This window comes from Anolis carolinensis, chromosome 4 (assembly GCF_035594765.1).
Source record: "Anolis carolinensis isolate JA03-04 chromosome 4, rAnoCar3.1.pri, whole genome shotgun sequence".
In the NCBI taxonomy this organism is placed as follows: Eukaryota; Metazoa; Chordata; class Lepidosauria; order Squamata; family Dactyloidae; genus Anolis; species Anolis carolinensis.
In genome coordinates this window covers 73,012,941-73,031,986 of record NC_085844.1, presented here as the reverse complement: position 1 = coordinate 73,031,986, position 19,046 = coordinate 73,012,941, and the positions used below count along the sequence as shown (strand labels likewise).

The following is a 19,046-nucleotide window of genomic DNA, read 5'->3' as shown; positions in this document are numbered from 1 at the left end:
TTGTCCCACAATAAGGAAACTATAATGCAATTATTGGGATACTTCATTTTCTATTCTGCTGTGGCAAATGAGAGAGCCACTGTGATGGACGCTTCTTGTCAAAAAACTTATTGATGAAGCACAAACCCAATTTACAATCATACAAAGGACTACCTTGCAATTATGTTAGTAATGTAATGCTCCTTAGATTCTACAAATAATACTTAATCATTTCAAGAGAAACTAGAGCCAGGGCATAAGGTTTTTGCAAGACATTTCTTTATTCTCTTTTCATTTTCCATGTGGAGAAGCCTCTTTTGGCATGTGGGTAAGTGGGACAATCCCATTAACTTGGGTGATCTAAAGAAGTCACACCAATTTATTTTAAGTCAAAAATCCAGACATCAGTAGTGAAGTGGGACACCATTTCTGCGCTGGTCAAAAATCTTTTAAACTACTGTGCAAATACCAATGTCATAAAACAGCTTACAGTAAGACCAGAGAACTCTTTTGGTCCCAATGACCACATTTCTCTTGTCACTATCTGGATGTTCCCTTCCCCAATACCCATTTAGATATTTTCTATGCCTTTTCTTCTGTGCTTGAATAAAAGAACTTGGCCAAATTGGAGTGACAAAACACTGTCCAAGTTTCAACTGCCATGATATGTGATAGGAACCACATTGCTATCTCCGAACAAAGAGAAGAGCAGGTTCTCCTATGTGTAATATATCTCCTGCTTCATGAATGATGCACAAGGCAGACTTCCCACTCCAAAGGGCTAGATTCTGGGGAGGTTAGAATAGACTTGGGAACTGTAAATTCTACTTTCCTGATTTACAACTTCTGGACCAGGCTTATAGCACAGGGATTCTACGTAATGTTTTTATACTTTACTGTTTTTAATTGTTTAATTAGATTGTTATTTATTATGTTTTCAATGTGTTTTTAGTTGTTTACTCTGTTGTCACTGGGCTTGGTCCCGCTTGTAAGCTGCCTCAAGTCCCTTTGGGGAGATAGCGGCGGGATATAAAAATAACATCATCATCATCATCATCCATTATGAGATAAGAGATATTTATAGTCCAAATTCATTTATTTTAATTAATGAACACAGATTTTACAGCAGTTATTAATCTGACAACAATCAGAGTGAAATACTTCAGCAGAAAATACTGTTTTAAGTTCATCCACAGAATGAATGTCAAGGGTATACCTGTTTTATCTGTTAGTAGATACACCAGACGCCCCAGTTCTTCAGGTATGGTGCTAGTTCGGACAACAGTTCCGGGTATATTGTCATCCTTCATGATCATCCATCCATAGGCTGCTTTACCCATATCTAGATTCACTCGTAAACTGTTAAAAAAACCACATTAAAATATAACTATATAATATGCCCCTGACTTTAACAATACAACTCTGTAGTGATTTTAGTTTTTTAATACTGGTAGCCAGATTTTGTTCATTTTCATGGTTTCCTCCTTTCTGTTGAAATTGTCCACATGCTTGTGAATTTCAATTCTCTGTGTAGTCTGACATGATGGTTGTTAGAGTGGTCCAGCATGTTCTTCTACGTTGCAATTTGTTATTAATGATAGTTTGGACTTTATACAACAACTGAAACTAGATCAACTAGGTGCATTATTTATTACACTTATAATTCTTAGTTCTAGTTCGGCACAGTTTTTTTTTTTTAAAGAAAGAAACCAGGTTTCAGAATTCAGGAGCAGATTATGAAAATGTATGCATCCTAACCACTTGTACTGCATTCTTTTCTATTTTCGGTCTTCAGATTGCTTCCAAGTCATAGGAAAAAAATACATTCTCTTAGCTACAAAATACTGTACTCTGGAGCGTTGGGAAATGAGAAACTACTGGAAATGCACTATCTTGAAGACAGATGTCAGGATTCTGTGCAACATCTCACAACTGTGCAATTACTGTGCTAAAAAGAAGTTATTTGGAAAGGCCCTAAGATAATGTTATGTTACCCTCTTAGTCACTACCTTGCCAGCGTTGCCGAATGCTCATCTCCTGATGGGCTAATAGTATCCTTTCACTCAATGATTTACTTAGAATAGTTTTGTAGTGTCATGTACAATAACTTCCAGCTGCCTTTAGCCCAAATAAAATTCCATAGCGAAAGCATGATAGAAGAAGAATTGATCTGTTGCAGCAAAAGAAATACTGAGGAATTATAAGAAATTATTTTCCAACAGTGTCTTAAAAAATAATTGCATGATATTTGATGGGTAGCACTTTAAGCTCTCATAGATGTTTGATTACATACAGGCTGCTGCCAACTTCACATGACTGTTACAATCATGTTGTTCAACTTTCCATCAGCATGCCAATAATGGTTAAATAATCAGAAAGCCTTATATACTTCCTCAAAGTAGTATTTTTCAGATGCTGACACAAAAAAAGGCCTGGTGAGAATAAATACGCATGATGCTCTAAATCATATATGGAAGATAATGTCAAAACTGTTACCTAGCAAGATATAAAGAAGCTATGTGAAGTTTTAAAATGAAATCAGAACATTACCAGCCTGCCTGCTTATTTTTTTATAAAGTAAACTCATTACCAGCAGATTTCTGAGCAGTTCGTAAAAGAGATGTAGTATTGGAAATAAAGCATAAAACATGAAACACAATCAAAACCTAAAATTCAGTCTCAACATACATTACCAAAAGAACCAGAACTGAACTTTAAAGGTGTGGATAAACTGCATGCCTGATCCCTAAGTGGGCACAATGATCTTTTCTCTCAGCACACAGCAGCAGGCTACACCAGCACGTTCTCAGCTGAAAATGCAATCTGAAATGGACTAGAATTCGAAGTCCAGTTGGCACTTTCGAGTTTTCATAGAATCATAACAGAAGAGATCTTACAGGTTGTCAAGTTCAACTGTCTGCTCAGCACAGGATCTCCTACAAAATCATCCCCACCACGTAACTGTCCAGACTCTTTGGAGATGTTCAGAGAATGAAACACCTCTCTAGACACTGCCAGTCCCTCCTGTACCTTGAAACCACAAGATCTGATCCTACCTCTGGGACATCAGAGAACAAATCTGCCCTATCCTCTCTGTGACAGCTCTCAAAATATTTAAAAATTGCAGTGATATTACCCCTTAGCCTCCTCTTCCCAAAGCTGAACAAGTCCAGCTTCTTCAACTTTTTTTCATAATGTTTTGCTCTCCATACCTCTTATTATCCTTGTTTCGCTTCTCTGAACCAGCTCTGACTTGTCTATATCCCTTTTTAAATGAGGCACCCAGAATTCACTACAGTATTCCAAATGAGATCTCACCAGAGCAGTATGTAGTGAGACTATTTGAATTAGAATAATATGCTTCTACTAATGCAGGCTAAAATAACATTTGACTTCTTTTATGCAACATCACATGGTTAGCTTATATTCATCTTTTTAGAAGATTTTCAGAAAGACAAATTGCCCCACACTGTGTCATTTGGAGATGACTGGCACTATTTTAGTATGTGTATACACAAATTTTCAAATATTTTAGCAATGTCCGGTGCTTTTAGGATGTTTTTAAGATATTTTTAAAGATGTTTTAAAGATGTTTTAAGATGTTTTTAAATTGTTGATTTTAGCCGGTTCTTGTAAGCCGCCCCGAGCCCTAGGGGAGTGGCGGCATATAAGTTTGAAAAATAAATAAATAAATAAATAAATAAATTTGGAGGCCATACAAAAGGGGCTGGTAGGATGCAAGTGGTTATTGTGCTGTACCTTCCCCATTCAATGCAGCCACTTGGTTCTGAGATTTGAGTTTAGGTTCTCCATTCAAACAATTGCCAAGACTTCCAAATTCAAGTAATGGGAAATGTCAACTGAATTTCAGAATCAGAGCAATTGAGTTTGAGTTTCATCTGTTAGTCTGTTAAAACTTTTTTTTTAAATAAAGAAAACAGAAGACTGGATATATCCAGCAAAGCTATTCACACAAGGACAAAGGCATACACGTATTTCTCATGCACAGTAATTCTTTTGCAATGAATAGCAAAATGAAGCTAGCTAATTCACAGAAACAAACAAACTTCAAACAGTTATTAAAACATCAAGACATATCTTTACACAGACATTTATTAATTCTCATGTCTTCTTTTGTGAAAGTGCATTAAGAGTGAATGAGTGTTTTTACCAAGGACTCATTCTGGAGTAGAATGGAGCCTTTTGTCCAATTCATCTTGCATTCTAATCAACTGAAACAAAAAAAATCTGTACATCACTCTTCATGCTATATGGGTGTGGTAAGAGAAACACCCATTCTATCAACCACAGGAAAGTTCACTAAAGTGAGAGAGAATCCTTGAATGTTAATCTTATTTCCATTTGATGATGCCATAACTGTTCCACTCTTTTTTCTTTAGATAAATGCTGCTAACCTTTTAACAGAAACAGCTACATAAAAGGTTACACAGATCGTTATGAAGACTGCAAACCAGGATTCTAACGTGATACACACAAAACTAAAAGTTCCTACTCCAATATTGCTGGAGGCTTTTTACACAAGTTGCTGAGAAAGTATATCAAGTTTGTCTCAAATGGCAGTATTTAACGTCTGCATGGAAAACTGATAGACAGTGCAGTCTTTTACTTAAATTTCATCAAAAACCTTAAACTAAGCTTTAGACCCAATGAACAGCATTTAGTATACATTCATAATCCTAAAATGGAAAAGAAGGACTGTCAATGCAGAATGACAGACAATGCTAATACATTTTTCCTCTATTTCTTGATTTAACAAATTCAGACACTTAAAATGCTATCTCAGCTGTGAAGCTTCTTAAATCAATCTCATTAAAACAACCATCATAGTCTCTCAGCAAGTTTACAAGTTCAATAATCTGTAAACAGTATTGGATTGTTCATATGGAACTAGACATGTATGGAACAAAATCACCAGACTACCCTAAAGAGCAGTTCCACTTGGGAACTATCACCTCTTGACAATCTACAAAAGTACCTATATGGCAACTGTATGATGAGTTAAAGGATGAGTTCATTCCATGGCTATATGATGGTCACAATGAATTTGGGAGCCATGAAATTTCAATGATACTTAGAGCCTTGTTCCAATAGTGGCAAGCTTCTGATCAACAGGAATCTCACCAGTCTGGATCACAGGATGATGAAGAACTTCTTTGAAGATAATATGATGAGTCTGAAGAACTCAAACTTGAACTTTTTCTACTATGCTAGCTATGATGCCTGTAAGAACATCCATCATAGCTTTGACCACACTGGGATAAATGCAATTTCTCAAAATGATCTCTTGAACTAGTGCATGGGGAAGAACCAGAAGATCTGTATTGAGATAATTTCAAATGCCAGTGCAAAGAAGATTTATGTGGAAGTGACTTTGTAGCCAACACAGTTGAAGCAGAAGGTCAAACAGGAGGGAGTGATATGGACGCCCGAACCAAAGGATCCAAGATCGGATATATTCCTGGTGACATGTTGGGCATGTTGAGCAGGTGAGGGAACTTCAACAGATTCAGGGAAACAGCAAACGTCTCCAGAGTCAGAACTGGAAGAAGACTCAACCACCAGAAATGTGGCCACAGCAGGCTGAGGCAGAGGAACAAGCGCACCAGGGAGATTTGTCCTTGGATTGCTTTTTCTTCTTTTGCTTATGGTGTTGGTGAGTGGATTTCATTTCTACTTCTGAAAACTGACATAGAGGTGGGTACCGGTTAAGCAACACCAAAACCTTAGGTGGTTTGGACAGAAGATGATTCCTGCAAAGGATGCTTTGCAGCAGGATGGGTTGGGCCCAAAGCTGAAGTGGAAGAAGCTTCCAATGTTGAGATCTTCTCAATTCTATACTGAATGAAGACAACCTCTGAGAAGACAGCATTTCAGGTTTGCACATACAAGACTACTTTCAAGCACAATTCTCTTTCTCATTTGAGGTGTAAAAGCTTGACAGTGGTCACAAGAGGCCACCACATGAGCTTCTCTGAGACGGAAAAGGCACTTCAGGTGTCTATCCATCTCTGCAATCTTAGCCACAAATGATGCATTTCTTGAACGATGCCAGCAAGAGACAAGGGTGAGCATGACCTCAAATACCAGTGCCAGTCAAAGCTGGCTAACCACGGGTTATTCGACCTGGGAAAGACAAATCCAAGAACCCAAACAAATAGGAGGAAACCAAACAGTATTGTGAGATTAACATAGTTCCACCTGACGCTGCTGCAGTGGCGACTGACTCCTCTCCTCTAAAACAACTCTAAACTGTCACGTCTGGTCACCCTAAACAATGGCTGCAACAGCACGGTGTGGCTTGCAGCAATTCCAGAATACACTGAAAAAAGGCAATGATAGTCCACTCTGACTTGGATGCTGTAAATGACACAGATTCAGTGGATGTAATCTTGACCCTTGCTTTTCCTGTATTACTGAATATGTTTAATTTTGTGCAATCTGAAAATCTGGGCAGGTTTCTTGGAAAAGTGAGAGCCATCATATGTATACCGGATCATTGCCTTTCCTGACTCTTGACAGTAGCTATAGGAGATAAGCCAAGGGGTAAGGGAAATGGTGAATGCACTATGTTATCTTAAAGAGGCCATGGGATGACTGTTACTGAACATGTTTTTCTGGACCCCATTGTTCTGAATAATTATTGGCCAATCTCTAATAGTCCATTCTTGGCAAGGTTCAGGATCATCTGGTGGCCAGCCAGCTCCAAGGGTTTCCGAATGAAAAATGATTGTCTAGATACATTTCAATCTAGCTTCAGGTCTTGTCATGGGGACTGCTTTGGTTGCTTTGGTGGATGACCAACGCAGGTAAGAATGGAAGACAGGAAGAATGTTTCCCATTAAATCCCCTAGGCCTCTCAGCCTTCTGGATAGCCTCTATAGGTTGGGACTTGAAGGCAATATTATGCATTATTCTGCTGATGCAAAATGGGATTACACTTCATCTGAAATTTCATGTCTGCAGCTTGGAAACCTGTTTTCAGTGGTGGTTAGGAATGCATTTCTAAAGCTAAACCTCCCATGTTAAAATAGGTTCATGGGCTACCTGTTTGTTTCCAGGAACAATTCAAACTATTGGTCATTAAATATCTTTATAGCTTCGCTCCAAGAGATCTGGAAAAATGTATATTCCAATAAAAAAACTGTCAGAGTTTTAAAATTGTCAAAGTAAGGTTCTATTTCAGTCCTGACACCATCACAGGGTCACTTGGTAAGGACAAGAGAGACTTCCCAGTAGCTACCCCCACTCTCCCAGATGCCATTCCATGGCAGGCTAGTCTGGGCTCCTTCCTAATTTCTTTTTGCCAGCAAAGTCACTTTTGTTAAACAGGCTTTTAATTTATACACTGGGGAGGGGTGTGTGTGGAAGTTTATTTTAAAAAAACTTTATATGTCTTCATTGATCTTCAAATGTTTTTTGAAGTGATTGTAATCATTCTTAAATTTTATTGAAAATGTTTCTGCAGTCCTTGGAAGTCACTTTGGGCCCTGCTTATGGAGACAGGTGATATGTAATTCCAATAAATAAATGTAGTGGTCCTCTGGGCACTGGAACTTATTACTAATGTAGACGTTCAGCCAGGCCTGCACAACCTGTGGCCCTCCAGAAGCTTTGGACTTCAGCTCCCATGATTCCTAGCCATTAAACAAGCTGGCTAGGTCATCTGGAAACTGGAGGCCCAAACACATGGAGACTTGTACTAGCAATGCTAAGATTCCAGAAAATATTTTGTACAATAATTGTTAGTCTCAGTAGATTCCATGGCACTGTCAATACCTGACAATACCAACTTCCTTCACAATAACAACTAAAGGTTGAGTAAAAACAGTGAAATTATTCATGTGTAATTTTTTCTCATTCTTACCTGATGGGGATTATGTATGAAAAAAGAAGGAGAAATCGAAAAAGATTGCGGTACCATGGCCCTACAAATCCTTGCAAGGTGACCATTACAACTGAAAGTGCAACTAGAGCCAAGAATAGTGCTTTGGTTAGCTGATTCAGCTCAAGGTCCAGCAAGCCAACCTAAGAAAGCAAATAAAATAAAAGAATTAATAAATATAAACAAAGATATGCTTTTTTCATCTTTGTATGCAATATAACATTATATATGCTCTAAAAAAGAGGATTTTGCTTTTCCAAACAAACCTAAGATTTACAAATAGGGATAACCTTGTCCAAATGACCTTAAATCTGACTAAGCATGGCACTGCAAATGGCACTTATTCTTCTGGTACATAATTGATCACCAAATGATCAGAAAAATTGTTTTCAGAATAATGTATTAATGACTAGCATTTTCAAACTTTCAAAGTTATGTGACATATGACTTTCTTGGGGATTTGCCAATATATCAGCTTTACCCAAGAAATTCCATGTAACTTTGTTTATGTATCACCAAATGCAGTAAGGATGAATGTGATTTTTCTAATATGTTTAGTAGTTGTCTTGTTCTTTGCTTATGAGCATGCATAGGTGCATCATTCTACATGCAGAATTAATGCAGTTTGGTACCACTTCAATTGTAATAGCTCAATGGATTTGTAGTTTACAAGGCCTTTAGTCTTCTCTGCCAAAGAGTCCTGGTGCCTCATCAAACCACAGCTCCCAGGATCTCATAGCATTGAACCATGATAGATAAAATGGTATCAAACTGCACTCATTCTACAATGTAGATGTACCCTATATTCTTTATGCATGGGTCTACAGGTATAGTCTTCACAGAACTGCCTAGACAGTAATATAACTTGGGAAATTTACTCTGAAAGTGAAAGGGCTTTTATAAGCAATGTTTGACAGAACTTTTACTAAGAGTAAACAGGCAATTCTGTTGAATGCAGATAATTTTGCTGAATACAGACCATCATAAACTTATCATAAGCAGATGCGCTTTAATAAAGCAGCCCTCTTGAAAGAATCCCAAATACTTTTAGCTTTAACTAAATCTTACTTAGGCTATTTTTACCAGAACCATGACAATGTGTCATCAGTGCAAAATGAGCAGACAGAGAATGTTCAGAAAACAAAACTGGTCTTATTTTGGATTATGTGCACAATGTGATGTTTAAAAGGCAATAGTCTGCATAATATAAATCTAGGTCATGTGCTAGGAATAGCTCAATTCTGTGACTTGCCCTATAACACAAAAATTACAGTAACTGTCCTGCCTTTATCATTCTCAAAATGAAAACAATAAATAAATCAGTAAATCCTAGGAAACTGAATCCTGAATTTTGCATTTCAAGATTTGCATCATGCACTGACCTTACTTTACGAGTTCTTGATAAGAAAGTTATGTCCACAATCATATTACAGAGATTATGAAAAGAATATACAAGCATGTATTTTAGCCAGTCTACATTTTGTTTGTATTTATGCTGCTCTCCTGTTTTAAAAGTGCAGGTTTCCCCAGACAGAGGTATCCTATGAGTTATTCCCAGCACACTGTTTCCTAGGGCTGAAATTCCTAGCCTCTGCTTCAGTTTCTCCTATTATACCCAAGGCATGCAATATGAAGCAACAGATATGAAGCAACCGGAAAGCTGTTTATAGTTGCCACTCTCAATAATGGTCCAGATGAGAAAATTCATTAAATGTGAATTCTTTTAACTTTATACTGATTTTCTCCTCTTGGCATATTATTAAAGCAAATCATAGCTAAAAGTGTTTGAATAATAACATATTGGCCTGGATCCATGTTAAGGTACGCTGAGATGTCAGCAAAATCAATGAGACGTTAGTTATAAGCCAGTTCCCACCGAAACGATTGGAACTAAAGTTTAACTTACTTTAATTAAATTAAACCCACCGAATTTAAGAAGAATACAAAAGCTGGAGGAAAAAATCAAATGATCTTCTAATGGTTGTTCAAATGCTTCTGTTTTAAAACCAAGGACTGCTATTTGTTCAAAACACTTCAGTCTGCTAGAGTAGTATAACATAAATAAACTATTGTAATAGAAGGCTAGGCAAGACAATGATCTCACAGGAAAATATCCCTGATCAGAGCTTTTGTCAGAGACAGACCTGACATAAAAATTCAGAGGGAGACACCATACATCGACAAATAATATTTAGAATACTTCTGGAAAATTCCAGCATCTTTGCTCACGTAGGGGCTGCCCCTTCCCTTGAGAACTCGGCAGCTGAAGACCACAGTGGCTGATTTATCAGCTACATTTAAAAAGCAGCACAACGAGAACAAATATCTTGCAATTTCCGCTGCTTCAACTACTACATAGTTTATGCTTGAATTATTGAGAAAAATAGGTTTCTGGATTAAAATGAAGAAAAATTAAGCCAGGGAAGTAGAGCATGTTTCAAAGCCCAGATCCTTTTGCATTGACAAAGGCGGTCTAAGTTTCAGGCCTCGCTGAGGATCAGATGAAGTCATTATTCATTCAGTCAGGGAAAAAGACTCAATTACCTCAACCTAAAGATGCTATCAATGAATGCAAAGTGCATATTTTACTCTATTCATCCAAATCCCATTAAAAAGTGAAAGGAATGATTTAATCTGGCCTTCTAGAGTTGGTCTTTTTTTTGTGTAATAAAATAAAGAATCACTGTCTTGCAATATGCATAACCGGCACCTCGCACTTTTCTTGCTGCATCATAGCAATGAAAGACTGTAAAAGCCAAGACAAAACCTGACAGAAATGAATACGACGTTTCCTTTGAGAAATGGCCCCAAACATTATACATAGACCACTGAATACACGTATGTAGATAGTTAACAGGATAAAAAAATTCCCTAATCGAGGGGGACAATGTGGATCGAATTGTGGAAGTTATTCTATACAGTTAAACAACTTTTAAAAACAAGTGTAAAAAGTTTTAACCTCCTGTGAATGTGTTCTTTTAGCTAAAATAACTAGCTGCGAAAATAGTGTGTCTTAAGCATATATTGATCATTTCACCTTATTTCAGTCACGTACAACAAAACATCATATGAAAAATTATAAATAAAACAAATCTATTAAGTTTGAAACTTGCTATTTAGCCGTATTTCTCATATTGCCTTTTTTTATCAAGAAGGAATTAATCCTTGAACGGTTATCAAAATGTGTTATCTTGTTTAAAATTAACATAAAACAAATAAACTGCTTCATTAGAAAAAGAAGTTGATTTAATTAAAGCCAAGTATTCCAAACATTTCTTGCAGTTTTCAGTACTTGTAGATTTCTACCCTCTGATCACAATATTTGCTTTGTTCTCAACAACTGTGATGACAGAATCAGATATGCCACTAGAAATTTTAATCTCTCGGGGAAAATTTGTACATAATGCCAAATACAACCACAATACTTTTTATAAGGGGGCTGTTCTAGGATAATGAACACAATAATTGCCTGTATAATCTAAAATGTTACTAATGGCAACAATCACATATCCATTTAGTTCCTCTTTAATTTATGTAGCAAGTTTTAAATAGCTAATCACTCTTAGTAAAATAATGGTTTATACTAACAATAAAGGCTAAGGATGGCATTGTCCTCCTTAAATGAGAAAATATCACTTTTCTCTTTGGTTAATTTTCAAAACACTGCATTAGTAAGTGTCCCAGCCTCTGAAATACAGTACCATGGTGATAAGGACATGAAGAAATAATACAGAATAAAGAGGGGGGAGGTGTCCAAATTTGTTTTATTAACAACGAAGGAAAAATGAAGAATAAAAAACCTTTCAAAATATGCTGTTACATGATAGCACTCTTTAAAAAACTTTAATGGCTAATTAAACAAAACAATTGTTAAGGTCATTAAGCATCTTTAATAAATAATTCTAATAAGATCTGCTCTTATACCATAATCCATTTCTAGAAACCTTTCCCCCAAATTAAAATGTGAATCTCACAGTGCAGTATCAATAGGATTTTAAAGGGTGCTGTTGGGAAATCTAATCCACAAAGTATCAGTAGGTTATCGGAAAGTTTGTTTCATTCTTCTCTAACATAAAAATCCAAAGAAGAATTTGCCTATTGATCAGAGTATTCTCTCACGTACGAATCTGACTAATATTGTGCAATGATCTAAACCACTGCAGTATTTGAGGACAGCCTGATAATTAAAACTGAATTACTCACAACTGATGCATATGAATGCTTTCTTGTTTAAAGTTAATAATCCACAGTAGCAAACATGCAGAGTCTATCAAACAAATGGTTCAGGTTTTAAGCATTGGTTTCTATTTTCCTTAATCTTTTCCCCAATGATTCCTTTGACACACTGAATTATCATCAGATGTACAGTATCATGTAAGAATGAAGAAAAATGCTAACAAGCGTAATGCATGGCACTAGAATACATTACATGTTAGTTACTTAGAATACTTGTGCATTCTACAAATATAAAAACAACTGATGGCAGCAAAATCTGTTTTAAAGATAGGATATTATATTTCTTCAAAAAAAAAGACATTGCTACTGTACAACATATATACGCTGTTTTTCCCCCAACTATAATGAATTTTTATCAGTTTAACATGTAAAAAAGTAGTCCCTTCAAATTACGTTTAAAGATTAATATAATAATTCTCATGCAAAATAAAGACCTCTATTGAACTAGTTGCAGAATGTAGAAAATCCTAACATTAAGACTATAACTCTTGTAACAAAACTAATGCTAGTTATTCATTTATGCATCTTTTCTATTTAACTCTTCTCACTTCATGTTTGGTTGGTACAAAACAACATGCAAATTTATGCACAACAAGCCATATACAGTTTAAAAGCACTTTCTGCTTTTGGTGAAAAAATACAAAAGAAAAAGACCTAAAATAAGAATTACATGAAAAAAATCACTGTATTTAGCCCATGCTGTTACGATTATTTATAATTGCAAGGGGAAGCAATATCTGAACACTTAGACATTTCCCAGAATAGTAAGATCCTATTTCAAGCATTTGATCAGATCTTATAAAAATATTTTTAACATTTCCAAATTTTAAGAAGATAAAGCATTTGGCAAACAAATCAAATCTGGGCACTGAGAAACAAAATATAGCATTGGACTCTGACTGTTCAAATTTTCATTTTCAACACGATATTTTTTTTTACCCCTAAACAACAATGACATTTTGGTGGCAATAGCATTTGGTTATTTTTAACAATGTCTAAGTTAGAATAATTAAAAGAATGCAAGTTATTCAGTTGTAGGGAAATGTTCTATACATCTATAAATAGATTCTGAACAACATGTTTTTGGGGGAAGAATATGGCATTATAATGGTACCAAAACAAGATAAAACACAGGGAAGAAATATATTGACAGGGGTTATGTGAAATAAATTACTTTGACTGGAATGTAGTTACAAAAATAAATGTACAATCTGAAGCCTCAGGCAGTTGAAAAAATGTAAAAGATTTTTCATAAATTTCAGCATACGAATTCTCAGCCACAACAACAATTTTTTCATTTTCTCATACAATATAGGAAATATAAAATGTGCTTCACTTGTAACAAGTATAAACTAGAGATTGACACAGACAAATTCAGACAGTAGAGGGTGCTCAAGACTGATGTTAGCCAGTGTAACTGCAAAGTCTCACATAAAGCAAAGAACTTTTAAATGTTGCAAACACGGCCCAAGGGAAATATGTTACTGTCTGAAATATGTTACAACACTCTTTGCAATGCAAGACAATTCTGTTGCTTTGTCAAACTGCAATATATTGCTATTTATACAGATGGAGACAAATATGAGGATGAATTCATGTGTGTAATACCTGCCTTGACAATTCAGTCTCTCACATGTTCCTTATTCATATAAATCACTAACATGCTTTTTCATGCACCATCTATGTAGACAAAAACTCCAATAGTGCAACCTGAGTCTTTCTGATGAACTTCCTCCATAGTGGTACACAGCCCAACCTGTTCCTATACTTTGTGTGCTGACTTTTATACATTTAATTGAAATGTTCATGAACATTCCACCACACCTTAGCACAGGGATCCCCAATCTAAGGCCCATGGGCCGGATGCATCCCTCCAGAGTCACTTTGAACTTCAACCCCCCCCCCCCCAAAAAAAAAAAACCCAGAGAACCCGCACAAAAAAACCCAACAACTATATGGTGTTTTGTTTCCTGAAACAATAACATTACCCATATAACTTCTGGAATACACACACATAGTAGTTCATAAAACCGCCAAACATGGCTGAAAGAAATTTGGAAAAAAACTGTCCTGAAACATCCTTAGAAGTGTCTTAATTGTTGAGTTATTAATTAAGTGAGCTTCACAAATGAGCATCACAAATCTAAATCCAGTAATCCACTAACACAGTAGTGTTGCCCATATTAGCAGGGCTTCTAAACAACTTCTAAAGTGGTATGCAATCCAAAATGTTCGAAGTTGCTGTTTAATAGGCGGTTGATGGTAGCAAAACATCTTTTTTTATTTCAGTTAATAGAACTACCAGAAGATGTTCCCACCTCAAGAGTGTTCTGAAGTGCATATCACTTATACATGAATGACAATCTTCGGATTCTATGGGGGAAAATTAAGTGGTTTACTTGGTATAATAGAAATGCAAATTACATGACTATACCAATGGGATGACAAGTTTTGTCTAAATGATGGTGGTAGAGATTAAATAGAGTGAAAAGGGCATGAGATGGTTCTACATACAAGGCAAACAAACATGAACAGTGTGTGTGTGTGTGGGGGGGGGGGGGGTCTTAGTCTAGTGTACATGATATGTGTACATGACCAGTTGAGTGTTGAAATAGTGCAGACATGAGAACCCCGATTAGCTGGGATTTTTTAAAGTCTCAAAAGTCATCTATGGACCAAGAAATCATGGCACACACCCTCGACACTCATCAGATGGAACCAAACTTCTGAAAGACAAAAAAAAAAAATCAACTGCAATACGTTGGAAAGAGCACTACCACAATCTCCTGAATCACAGCTCCAACGTGGCTGAAGAGGTTCTCTCACAAATCCCACAACAGCAAACCAGGGCTGAGCTTGAAGCCCTGCCTAGGCTGGAAGAAGTCAGCAATGCCATCAGCTAACAAAAAAATAACAAAGCCAGCAGACCTAATGGGATCCCTGCTTAAATCTTTAAAGAGGGTGGACCTGAACTGACACAACAACTCCACCAGCTCATTGAAAAAGTGTGGTGACCGAGAAAAGCCCAGCAGACTTCAAGAATGTCACCATCATCACCCTTCTCAAAAAAGGGGAAAGAACAGACTGTAGAAACTATCAAGGTATCTCCCTTTTAACCTCCGCTGGGAAAATCACAAGAATCCTTGCAAGAATCCTTGCAAACCGCCTTCTACCTGTCTCAGAAGACACCCTCCCAGAATGGCTTCCAACCCTCCAAAGGAACAGTGGACATGATCTTCACTGCACGACAGCTCCAAGAAAAATGCAGGTAACAAAATCAACCTCTGTTCATTGGCCTTGCAAAGGCATTTGACAAAGTGCATCATAGTTCTCTCTGGAACATCAGAGACAAATTGGTGCCCTGACAAATTGGTGAGCATCCTGTGGCTCCTCCATGATGACATGATGGCAACAGTCTAGGACAGCAATGGCTCTCAAAGTGACCCATTTAAGGTGGAATCAGGTGTCAAACGGGGATGTGCTTTTGCCCCAGCCCCAATTTTCCATTTTCACAGCTATGATACTTCATTTTGTTGATGGAAAGCTTCCCACCGGAGTGGAAAACATCTATCGGACAGACGGCAAGCTATTTAACCTCAGCAGATTGAAAGCCAAAACCAAGGTCACATCAACATCTGTTATAGAACTCCAATATGCCGATGATAATGTTATCTGTGCGCATTCAGAAGAAGACCTCCAAGCCACTCTAAACACCTTTGCAGAAGGATACAACAAACTTGGCCTCTCATTGAACATCGAAAAAACGAAAGTGCTCTTCCAGCAGGCACCAGCCAATCCATCTGCAATGCCAGGAATAAAGCATAATGGTGTAACATTAGAAAATGTTGACCATTTCTGCTACCTTGGCAGCCACCTCTCCAAAAAAGTCAACACTGACACTGAAATACAACACCGCCTGAGCTCTGCGAGTGCAGCATTCTTCCAAATGAAGAAGTGAGTGTTCGAGGATCGGGACATCTGTATGGACACCAAGGTGCTTTATAAAGCTATTGTCCTCCCAACCCTGTTATATGCCTGCAAAACGTGGACAGTCTACAGACATCACTCAACTCCTGGAACGATTCCACCAGCGTTGCCTCCGAAAAATCCTGCAAATCTCTTGGGATGACAGGCGGACAAATGTCAGCGTGCTGGAAGAAGCAAAGACCACTAGCATTGAAGTGATGTTCCTATGCCATCAACTCCGCTGGACTGGCCACGTTGTTGTAGTCCAGCCTCCATCTGAGCTGTCAGGTGAGCCTGAGTTTGGGCCTATTCAGCCTGTGATTGTCCCTGCACCTGCTTTTTCAGAGGACTCTGAATTTGGGCCTGAGATGCAGCCAGAGTTTGTCCCAGTGGATTCTGGGATCAGAGACATAATGGTTGCAAGTAGGCAGCTTGAACTGCATTCCTCAAAGTAGTCGAGGTCAGATCTTCTGGTGCCAGATGGACATTCTAGTTTTGATTCTGGAAGTGATAAGGAGGATAGGGCTAATGAGCTTGATAGAAGGAAGGCGATAACTCAACAGAGGAAAGAAAGGGAGTATGTCAGAAGGAATAATGAGCAGACTTCTCATGGGAAGGGACCTTGAATTTCCCTTAAGAAGGTAACTTTGCTTAACCAAGAGAGGATGATCTCTGCTTCGTGTTTCAGTGAATTCCATATTATTTCCTGCAGCTTTGTATCCCAGTCTCATTCTTGTTCCTGTGTATCCAGTTGAATGTTCCAGTAATTTTGCAGTTTGGATTTCTGTTTCAGCCAAGACTCTTGCCTTGTTTTCCAGCATTGACTCTGTACCTTGGACTAAACTTGGAGTTTTGTTCCTGTATTCCAGTTTTGCTTCCTGTGTTTCCAGCCTGACTCATACCTTGGATTAATCCTTGATATCTTGTTTGGACTATTCGTGATACCTTTCTTGGGACTTACTTTGTTATCTGGTTTGGACTATGTGCTTGAGTAACTTTTATAGACTCGTGCTTCAGGATTTACAAGTACTTTGTTCTTGTGAATTCAAACCCATTTTATTGACTTTGAATTTTGATTTGCTATTGCTTGCATATGATCTTCAATAAACAGCTTGCTTGCTCATATTCCAGGGCTCTGGCAGCCTAGGGATGGAACACGTTGTCCGAATGCCCGATCACCATCTCCCAAAACAGTTACACTACTCCCAACTCAAGAACGGAAAATGAAATGTTGGTGGACAGGAAAAGAGATTTAAAGATGGGTTTAAAGCTAACCTTAAACACTGTGGAATAGACACTGAGAACTGGGAAGCCCCGGCTCTTGAGTGCTCTAACTGGAGGTCAGCTGGGACCAGCAGTGCAGTGGAATTTGAAGAGACACGAATGGAAGGCGAAAGGGAGAAATGTGTCAAAAGGAAGGTGCGTCAAGCCAACCCTGACCGGGACCGCCTTCCATCTGGAATTCGATGCCCTCATTGTGGAAGAACATGCGGGTCAAGATTAGGACTCCAGTCACCAACCTACTCACTGCCAAGACACTACACTGGGAGGACCATCATACTTGGATAACGAGAAATTGACTAAGTAAGTAAGTTATTAGCTGGGACATCAAGTGGTGTAGCATGCCAAGAAACCATTGCCTTCGCCAAACTACTGCCAAGATTCTGGAATTAATGGATATATCCAGATTTAGCTGCTTCTCTTTCCAATCACCTCTGATTTTGTTATTGTTGTTCAAAGACTGCTGCACACGGATCCAAATTAAAATGCTAGGAAGGCTGAAGTGTTCACCAATTGGTTTTGGGTATTAACATTTGTTGTGTCCAATTTAATTCTTCTGACATAGACGCCATCCTGTTTGTCCAAAACAGAGTGCTGAAGGCACTGTAGACATATATCACATTAGACCAGGAGTGGGCAAAGTTCAGTCTGTGTGATGACTCATGGGCCTTGTAGTCCTGTTCCTAGTACTATTGTGGCAGACGAAGAGGAAAACATGGGATTTTCGCCGGTTCAGCCAGAGCCGGAGCCTCTTCACCTGCAGGATGTTGATATTTGCCCACAAGAATCCAGCCAAACAAGCCTTGGACAGAACTCCCCCCCGTTTTCCCGGAGGGACAATTATACCAAAGATAGGGGAGTCAGGGAGGCTAATCGCAGAAGCCTAAGAATCGCTGCCAAACAAATGGCTGATTAGGCCTGCTTCCCTTGGGAAATTCTAAGGAGTCATGCATCTGGACAGAGTTGGGTTTCGCTTCTCGTTCTCTAGGGAAAGAATTCTGTTGGCGGGAAAACGAGACCCAATATAGGTGTTTCGCGCAAGGGAGACTTTGCGGAGTCAATTGATCAGCTTGAGGAGAGAGATTGTGTGTGGACTTCGTAATCCCAGTTCCTTGCTTCCCGGATCAAGTTCAAGCCTTGCCTTTGTCTCATGTTTTTACCACGGACTATGTTTCATGCTTCATGTTCATCTTGCCTCCAGTCAAGGATCTAGTCGAGAATTAAGTTTATTCAGCCTTGTTGTCAAGCTTCATTGGACTTTAAAGACTCTGTTATTTCCCCACACTATTGCTTGGCAAAGTGTGTGTTTCGGTCAAGTGGATTAAAACTTTGAACTCTAATATCTTATATTGGACAATACATTTCTGGACTATATTTGACCTTATCTGAAAGGTCTGCTTCTGAACTATATTCTTCACTTGTTTTTATTGATTTTATATATTTCTTTAATAAAGATATTAGATAGATTCTGGCCTCTGTGTAAGGTTATTGGTGCCCTGCAGCCTGGGTCCTGACAGTCTGGGAGCTGTATGCAGACTCCTAGCCTAATACCTGAGCAACCCACTCTTAGAGGATGACAATGTTGTGGGTTATGTTACTAGGCCCTGAGATATTATTGCTTGGGGGGAGGGGCAGAACTGACATTTGGTTTTGTGCTAAGGTCTTGTTTCCATCTTCGTAT

General features: G+C 38.1%; 1 protein-coding gene across 2 annotated transcripts in view; it reads right to left on the bottom strand.

Moving 5' to 3' along the window:
- The window catches only part of atp9b (ATPase phospholipid transporting 9B (putative)), a 157,353-nt gene that overhangs the window by 34,976 nt on the left and 103,331 nt on the right, over positions 1–19,046 (bottom strand). For both annotated transcript variants that reach the window (XM_003219733.4, XM_008108764.3), the window contains exons 12-13: positions 7,865–8,025; positions 1,196–1,338 (exon numbers count right to left, since the gene is read on the bottom strand). In XM_003219733.4, the coding sequence (XP_003219781.1) occupies positions 1,196–1,338; positions 7,865–8,025 (304 nt within the window). The remainder of the gene's footprint in view (positions 1–1,195; positions 1,339–7,864; positions 8,026–19,046) is intronic.